The following is an 8,732-nucleotide window of genomic DNA, read 5'->3' as shown; positions in this document are numbered from 1 at the left end:
GTTATATACATATAACTTTTGCGGTTGGAGTCTCTGATGCGAAAGTAATAAAACAAAAATGCCAATAAACATATATTATTGTACATATGCATGCATATACATGTACCTCTTCTATTTTTATTTCATCATCTTTCGGGGGGGAGGGGGGGTTGTTACAAATCTTATCCACCTCAAATTGTTCAAGCAAGATAACCCTCACAACTTATGTCCGGCATCAGATTACAAACACTAGTGAATGAAAACTAGGCACTTGAGCATTTGGCAATGATCTGGGTTTTATATCATGTTAACGCACGCCATAGTCGGATTTCTAGTCTCATCCGAAACACCCTAGCTCGACATTCACTCTAATGCCAAACAGTTGAAATGGCAGAGGGAAAGACGTTTTAACGTCTCGCGTATGTGGCGCCTAGGGCTAAAGATAAAGATGCTAAGTAAAACAAACATACAAAATTTAATTTAATAATTCACTTTGATTGGACCCAGTTAAATATGCTTATTTTAGTGCATATAACCATATACACGTACATGATGGTATATATCATAAAAAATCTGAATGAAAATTTTGGTTGATATGCTTTAGCCTTTTTAAAGCAGAATACGGGGTACAGACGCAACACTACTTCAACCATCCGATACTGTAATTTCCCTTGGGACAAGAAAGGAATTTATATACATATGTAGTTTATGTATTTTGTAAACTCCAGATTTATCGTGTCCCCCTCCCAATCTAGAGTCTGTCTATATGAATGTGGCACCGTCCTACTAAAAGCATAAGATGAATTTATTTACTTTCTGTGAGTTTCCTGTATCTTTTGCCCAGAGATTTTAGCGGTATTCCAAAGTGTGTTGTAGAGAGCATTTACTGTAAGTGCCAATATTACTAAAATCTTTACAACACTATCAAATAAGTACATGCTAGTATGTTACGAGTGTCATGTAAGTCACACGAGAAGTACACTCAACCCTAAAAATGCATCTGCAATAATTTTATAGAGCAGAACCTTTATCTATGTTTTGAAAGAGGGTACTCCATTTTTATACCAAATCTAAACCCCCCCCCCCCCGGATAAATAAAACATTATTAATGTCTCATGTGTACTTATGGATGGTATTTGTTGAATTTTGTTAGACTTTTTGTTTTGATAAATTTTATCATCTTACGATAATGATAATATAAAAAACTTATAAAGCACCTTTTATTAATTAAACTCGAAAGCGCTTTTTACAAGTACAGCAAATAACACGATAAAACAGAATTAAGCAAACTTAAATTATCTATAAAAAGAGTCGGAGTCCTAAATTCAATTACTCAATAAAACTATTAACGTATATACATCTCACAGGAAGGCTTTTAAAAAAAGACGGGTCATGAGTTCTGTTTTAAAAGCTTTGAGATTGAAAATCTTTCTCAACTTCACTGGAAGTTTATTCCAAAGAGATTGTGCCACTCTGTTAAATCTACGGCCACCGTACATTTTCACACCTCTGTAGTGCATTTCCTGTGATTCTTTTAAACTGAGGATTGAATAAATCAATTTTATCACTAAGGTTTTGTGAACGGTTATTGGTATTGTACTATTCCAATGTAAATCCTAGTTTGGTTTAATCCGACAAACAAATGCTGCCATCACTGTAACGTGGAAACGATACGGCAGATGGACGATTCCGGATTGTCTGCGATTGCCCTGTTGACCAAAGTCTTGGAGGAAACTTCCGAACAGATACCTTATCGGAAGTCAACCCGGCCCAGTACACAAGTCATTATTTGCTTTTTTGTAAGCAGTTGATCACTTGTGGCAAAATTTTGGATCGTTATCCAGCAATGACGTAGAATAATGCGAAGTGGAGAGACAGGTACTATTTAATCCAAGTACCTGTTCTTGAAAACAAACCAGATTGCTGGTATGTGTATAATATAAAAGACCTTTAAGTTCTTCGTACCAGCTTGTTAAGAGTTCAGAATGGCCAATTCAACTTCATGTACTACTTGTACAGAAATGACGAGTTACGTAAACCAATCATTGCTTAATGAAACATTTGTAGTTTCTAGTACATCTATGCCATTCCCATGGAATTATGGAAGCCTAAAAGTCATGTGTTGTGCACCCCCAGGGGGAAACTTTTCATTCTTGCGCAGAATGATGTGTGATTCACTATTTTTCCAAGTCTTTGACAACAGCAAAGTGGACACGGCAGAAATTTCTCAATCCTCCAAGGCGATCCTAATGGTCCTCTATTCCATTATAATTTTTGTCTCCCTGGTGGGAAATATGATGGTTCTTATTACGGTGTGTGGAAACAGGAACATGAGGTCTGTCACCAATGTATTCATCTTGTCGCTTTCAGTGAGTGACCTACTCTTAGCGCTGATTGCCACCCCAATCAATATGGGGAACGTTATGTCTACTTACTGGAAGTATGGCGCATTTGCCTGCAAAATTGTTCCTTGCATAACGACATTCTGTGTAGCCTGTAGCTCGCTGACGTTGTGTTGTATCGCCTTTGAGCGATTCTACGCGATCGTGTACCCACTGAAGGTGAAGTTTTTCCAAGCATCGACAAGACTGGTACCTTTGTTGGTCACCGTATGGATGACGTCTTTACTATCGGGGATCCCCCAAGTTTTCTATTTCGAACTCATCAAAGTAAAGGATGTATGTGGCAAAACTGTGAATGATATTTGCACTCTACCTCTGATTACAAGTAATACAATGGAGTTCTTTCAGCTATGGTTGCCGTTCGTGATTCTTTTCGTTGCTCCACTCATGGTAATGACAATTCTTTATTCTATTATCATCATTAAGTTATGGGGAAGGAGACCAATTGGAATATCCATGAAAACCAGCGACTCTTATCGTCTGAAACAGAAAAAGCGCGCCATAAAAATGCTTGTTACTGTCATGGTTCTTTTCATTGTTTGCTGGCTTCCCATTCAAACGTTCAATGCCGTCGGGGAGAAAGAGTCGAATAATACGCCCGATGTCACACTGCAGTGGAAAGCTTTTCTGAAATGCATGGCGTTAAGTAGCAGCTGCTATAACCCAATTGTTTATGCATTCATGAACGAGAATTTTCGAAAGAATTTTGCCAATCTGCTACGATGTCGGAAACGTAGAATCGAACCACTGTCCGTGAAGGGTGTGGACAACAGGCGATCTATAAAGAAAAAACCGCAAAAAACCAACTGGATCAAGTTTGGATCTGAAAATGCCACCAGCGTACCCGCAACGAGAGGGACAAACGAGACGAAAGTTTAGGACCACAAGAAGAATGACGAGTGTTGTGGATAAGCTCGTAATAGATCTCATCAGCTTTTAACTACCTTCAAACTTTACCTTGTGTACATAGACTTTAACAATATTATTTCATGATTCATAGTAAATTAATTCAACCAATGCTATTATTAGACAGCAAAATTATTAGACAGATGAATGCTCCTTTTATTTATTTGTGCATTATCACCGTGCACTACAAATAAAACATTCCATCTTGTTCTGAAAGTCAGTTAAAAACAAACATACTGTAGCATCACTTTAACATTGTTTGTTGGAATGTTTCAATCATTGACTAATTACCCTGTGGTTATTTCCCACCTTTTTCATTAGTATCTATTTCGATATTTAGAATGCGTTGTGTAATTCTGAGAGTATATAAAAGTACTTTGTCAATTAATAGCGATTCATGTACAGATATTAATTTTTATTATATTGTTTGAATCCCTTCTTTCCTCCCAGCAATCCATTGTCGTGATGGATGTACGCATTCTGGTAATTTGTGCGAATGGCATTCAGTACTGTATGTTCTATTTTGGTGAAGTATTTTCTAGGTGTGTATCCGTCACGTATAGACCGACAAACTGTTATAAGCTTTGGAGGGCTTGCTTTAAACACACGCAAAATGGTCTTGAGTAACCGCCCCCTTTCGGTTATTTCCATGGGGTTAGTTCTGTGTTCCGTTACGACAGTCTCGTTTGGAGAATTTGCTCCTTTGCAAGTGACAAAAAGGGAAGGGTTGATTGGTTGATATGATTTACGTGAAGTAGAAAGGCAAAATCCGACTCTTTGTAGAGCATTCAAGTGCCTGTTGTTCAATTGGAAGAGTTCTTCGATTACTCCATCAATAAGCAGGATTCTGCTTTTTTCGGATGTTTTGCACATGTAATGATTCCAAATGCTGCTTCTTTTCATAAAAAAATCTTTGGAGTTGTTTAAAGTTTTGTTGTCGCACAATCTATGATTGTGTTCAGATTTACACTTTGTATGCTTTATAAATTCGATGAGATCAGTTAGAAAACCATCCAAAGCGGCTTCTCCATTTTGATGAAGTGGACAAAACAACTGATAAAGGAATTTGTCTAACATGCTTAAATCTGGAACCAGGAGATCGTGAAGAGATTGTGATGCGTATTCACAGCCGAAAAAATCTTCGTCAATATCCAGTATCATATTGTCAGTACTTTCGTGAATAGATTCTAGATATTCCTTCGCCAGGTCTTCCCTGACTTCTGTATAATTTATGGACGCTTTGATAAAGCATCCATCCTCCTCCATTTCTACCTCTAGACTCGTTTCATCAGCAGACATGAACGTGCAGTATTTCTGATTGCTGTCGTCCATTATACACATACAGAACGCTTTATTACTTCCCAGTGCCGTCTGCTTAGTGATCGTCCATCCAAGCTGTAATGTTCCTGATAAGCTTGATTCATTGTGGTTCACTTCATCCCACTTTGGCCAAATCCAGACATAGTTTGTTATCAATCCTGCCATGGCTGCTGCCTTCGATGAGATATATAATATTTTGTCAATAATATATATATTAATTATTCATGTTTACACTTATAATTTTAATGAAATGTCAAAATAGTTAATAATAAAATACTTTTCTAGTGATGTGTACAAAAGTTGTCGAACCGTAATAAAACCGTCGTTGCGTTGCATCATTATTTTGATGTCTAAGATATCCAATGGCCATTCGAAAAACGGGTATCCTTCCAGATAAAAATTCGATGCCAAATCGCTGTGTCCATCTATGTGTATCTACCGATCAAAATAAAATCTAAAACCATACCGTCGAAGCTGTATTTATTTCTTGATATGCATGTCGCGACGTGTACAGCAATCGAAATACAGAGTCTTAAAATCGTAGAGTATGTGAAAACCTACCAGAGTAACCCCTTTAGAAATCCTTCCATGGTCGGCTGCTCTAAACCAATACGGCAAAACTATAAAGAGATACAAGCACAAGAGTTTATGCTCTTCATCATTAGTTCTCTCTCACTCCAGTGTCAAACACAGACATACGTAAATACAATTAGTATTTGCTGCCCGACAGAACATTCTTTGTAATGTTTGCTTTACCCTCGTGATGTTCCTCCACAACATGGACAAGCAATCGTCGCCATCGGGTAATTGGTTGCCTGGGGACTGAGACTGAACCCTGTATATCCCTAGGTACAGTCCCCTTTTTACTGAATAACAATGTACTGTTTATAACAAGGAGAAAAACCATTACTGCCATGGCACTGACGAACACAACCGATCTCCTCAATGTGTGTAGTGTATGGTGCATCTTCATGGCAAATTGACGAGAAGTTACCAGCAGAAGAATTTCAAACTAAAAGTGAAACACATCTCAGTTACCACGTGCACAATTCAATACAATCTGATGCACCGGTTGAATGGCATCGATGACTGTATGAAATATAAGATCTTCCATATGTGGCCGAGCAAATGATACTGCAGTATATACTTTATTGTCCGTACCAGATGTCATTCTCAGTTTCATTCAATTTTTAACGAATAATGTTGTATTTGTCGACTTCTCCAATAGGGGATTGGCGTCTATCAAAATTTGATTTATCTATTAACAATAATAATTTTCATTCATATGTCGATTCGTTATATCCCAGTGAACTTGAAATAAAATACACCACAGTCTTCCACATCTGCTTCATACCTAGACATGCATTAAACATAGGAGTATACGGCAAACTGACAACTAAATTTTATGGCAAACGGAATGACTTAAGCTTCCCAGACTGATGTAGCAATATTCCATTATCATCTGCATATGGTGTTTATGTCTCAACTGATTTGATATACAAGAGCTTGTTCTGCGTATGATCAGTTTTAAATTGAGGCAGGCTTCTGACAAATAAGTAGATGTTACAGGGGTTTCAACAGTCTCGTTCAAAGTCAGCATTTCTCAAATTCTATGGTCGTTATAACGATCTAATTTATCAATACAACCTGTCATTGGGTCAATTGCTGTCTGACCGCCGCGGTAGTCTAGAGGTTAGAGCGTTCGCCCCGCATGCAGAAGGTCGGGGTTCGAATCCCGGCTGCGACAGACTGAAGTCGTTAAAACAGGTAGTGACAATTCCATTTGCCAAACGCTCGGCATCAGGTGTGAATGTCACGAGTCCTCGGAGATGACCTTAAAAACGGATGTCCCGTATCACAGTAGGTGTGGCACGCTAAAAGAACCCCTGTTGCTCAATGGCCGTAAGCGCCGAGCAAAGGCCTAAATTTGAAGCCCTTCACCGGTCTTGGTGACGTCTCCATGTGAGTGACAAATTCTCGAGTGAGACGTTAAACAAGATACAATCAATCAATCAATCAAATGCTGTCTGAGTTGTTTCATACCAATTGCTAGGCCGTTCTTTACACAATAATTTTGACTGCTGATTACTCCGCTTTAGGGCTCATGGCGAGGGTGACCGGTCGATAGGGGATGTTTACTTCTCCAGATTCCACCTCTGGTATGTCCAGAGGTCAGTGTTTGTCCTACTCTTAATCTTGTAGTCTTTAAAGGAATTATAAGATTGATCGCTGTTCATTACCTTAATTTTTCATTGATTTAGTGTCGCTAACTTCAGCTTCTTTACAGTTTGGGAAATATCATTCCAATTATACCTTACTACTATATCGTACCAGCGGTACATGATCACGGTCAATTCAAATACATATCTATGAAACGGAACCTGGAAATGTAGCCATTATTGTAACACGGGTTAAATGTTACAACAAAACTGACACAGATGACTAGGACATAAGTTTACATCTTCTGAACCAGATGTCACCCATAACGCACATCTACCATTTCAAATGGACTCTTTGCCCTTTACCAGTTTACAATTTTTTCCCCAGTAAAATGCATAAGGATAACATTTTCGACACACAGTGCATATAATACTGTATCGCAGTGGGTGCGTTATTTTGCCGTGCGAGGTATCCATATTTTATCATCACTTTGTGAATTTAGGTTTACTAAATATTTCATTCTATTGGAAGATCGTCGTGAATGATTTTTCCACAAGTTTGCTGCATATTTCTGTCTTTTTCTTCTTTTTTGTTGTTGTTGTTGTTGTAAATGCTGACACGTATATTCAACCATGTAAAGGAAACAATTCTCAAAATATGTTTATTATCTTACTACTTTAAAAAAAAGAAATACTAGGCCATCATTACAAATATTTTTGTTTGATGTACTCCGACCCACATTTTTCAAGGTGGGTCGGTAGGTAGGTGTTTTTGTTTGTTTGTTTTTTAATGTCATGAAATTTTTTAATATTTAGTTTTAAAGTAAGGAGAATTTTCTATTTTTCAAGGGAACCAAAAAAAAAAAAAAAAAATGAAATTTAAAATTGCTAAAAAAAAAATTGACGGGTCGGTCGGAGTTCATCAAACAAATCAATTTTTATTTTTGGCCCTATTGCCCCTTTTTGGAATTTCATATCTCCAATGTAAAACTATCGGAGATGTGCACTGTTCAATTCAAATTAAAAGTTAACTTGGTCAGGTGTAACAAACATTCTGCTTCATATACCAAGTATTACACTTAACCGCTGACAGCAAACGGAAGTTACAAGGCTGACAAAATCGTAACTGAATAGCTCAGAATTTAAAGCACGCATTTAACTCTGAATTAACCGTAACACGACTCGCTGTTCTGCATGGTTTGGTTTAAGTGCTAGCAAAGTTTAAAAAAAAACCAAAAAAAAAAAAACCAATAGGTTTTCGTACAGACTTTGACTCTATGTAATGATCTAATAATTCTAGGTGGCTCAAATCAGATGCGTTTCCAAGGACCAAGTTCCCTACACACCGCTGCCCTTGGGATATATTGACTCAGTTTACCTTGCTGTCTACACATTGAGGAATTCCCCTTGTTGTCTACACTAACCTAAATTGGTGAGTTTAAATGGATAGGCACGATTAACTATATTGGCGTCGTCGGTACACTTGTTTTGTGTATTAGTTCAAAATTCCCACAATTGTTGTGTTCGCAGCACGTAAAATTTGCAGATAATTCATGTATATGTCCCATTATCCTATGCATTTTGGTTACAATGCTCTGGGAAAATTCCTTGTGCATTTTTGGTGTGACATTAATTGTTGTGTTCGCAGCACGTAAAATTTGCAGATAACTCGAGTACGTACATGTCAAAATATTAAATGCATATTTGTTAGATGACTATTGGATACTTTCTTTCAAGAAATGCAATCATTTTTGTGCATTTTTGGGGATAAATTCCGACCACTTCCGCCCGGCACGTGCAATTTACCGCCAATTTGTCAAAGTAATTAAAAAACATTCGATTACACTTTTGACCAGTACCAGCAGTGGAAATAAATATCGCAAATGTGGGGGAATTAAAAACATTCCTATCAGAAGGAACAAAATATTTTTTCCAGTCAAGTGTATTTTTATGCCCCCGAGATCGA

The 8,732-nt window shown here is 37.5% G+C and overlaps 3 protein-coding genes across 4 annotated transcripts in view; 2 read left to right on the top strand and 1 right to left on the bottom strand.

Annotated features, from left to right (window-relative positions):
* Positions 1-1,964: 1,964 nt before the first annotated feature.
* Positions 1,965-4,891, top strand: LOC125672386 (QRFP-like peptide receptor). The gene has a single exon (XM_056161958.1). It carries the CDS (start codon positions 1,965-1,967, stop codon positions 3,258-3,260), a length of 1,296 nt encoding a protein of 431 aa, XP_056017933.1. The 3' UTR covers positions 3,261-4,891.
* On the bottom strand, positions 3,522-5,686 carry LOC125672384 (uncharacterized). 2 transcript variants are annotated; one of them, XM_048908628.2, is made up of 4 exons: positions 5,364-5,686; positions 5,169-5,227; positions 4,917-5,042; positions 3,522-4,781 (listed from the first exon to the last, which is right to left on the bottom strand). In XM_048908628.2, the coding sequence occupies exons 1-4, from the start codon at positions 5,578-5,580 to the stop codon at positions 3,696-3,698; spliced, it is 1,488 nt and encodes a 495-aa protein (XP_048764585.2). In that variant the 5' UTR covers positions 5,581-5,686; the 3' UTR covers positions 3,522-3,695. The 2 variants fall into 2 exon arrangements, with proteins under 2 accessions (XP_048764585.2, XP_048764318.2); XM_048908361.2 differs by lacking the exon at positions 4,917-5,042 and having other exon boundaries at positions 5,364-5,616.
* A 2,175-nt stretch (positions 5,687-7,861) lies between these two features.
* LOC125668053 (uncharacterized) overlaps positions 7,862-8,732 on the top strand; it is a 32,294-nt gene continuing 31,423 nt past the window's right edge. Inside the window, exon 1 of the mRNA XM_048901796.2 lies at positions 7,862-8,198. The gene's annotated coding sequence lies outside the window, so the exon portion shown is untranslated. The remainder of the gene's footprint in view (positions 8,199-8,732) is intronic.

The sequence above is a fragment of the Ostrea edulis genome, chromosome 4 (genome assembly GCF_947568905.1).
Source record: "Ostrea edulis chromosome 4, xbOstEdul1.1, whole genome shotgun sequence".
NCBI classification, from domain to species: domain Eukaryota; kingdom Metazoa; phylum Mollusca; class Bivalvia; order Ostreida; family Ostreidae; genus Ostrea; species Ostrea edulis.
Note: the sequence above shows the minus strand (reverse complement) of the source record. Positions and strands in the feature narration are given on the sequence as shown.

Coding starts and splice junctions, on each gene's coding strand:
- LOC125672386 (XM_056161958.1), top strand. CDS start 1,965: ATGGCCAATTCAACTTCATGTACTACTTGTACAGAAATGACGAGTTAC.
- LOC125672384 (XM_048908628.2), bottom strand. CDS start 5,580: ATGAAGATGCACCATACACTACACACATTGAGGAGATCGGTTGTGTTC. Junction 5,043..5,168: donor TTTCTAAAGGGGTTACTCTG/GTAGGTTTTCAC, acceptor TTTGATCGGTAG/ATACACATAGATGGACACAG. Junction 4,782..4,916: donor GCAACGACGGTTTTATTACG/GTTCGACAACTT, acceptor ATCTCATCGAAG/GCAGCAGCCATGGCAGGATT.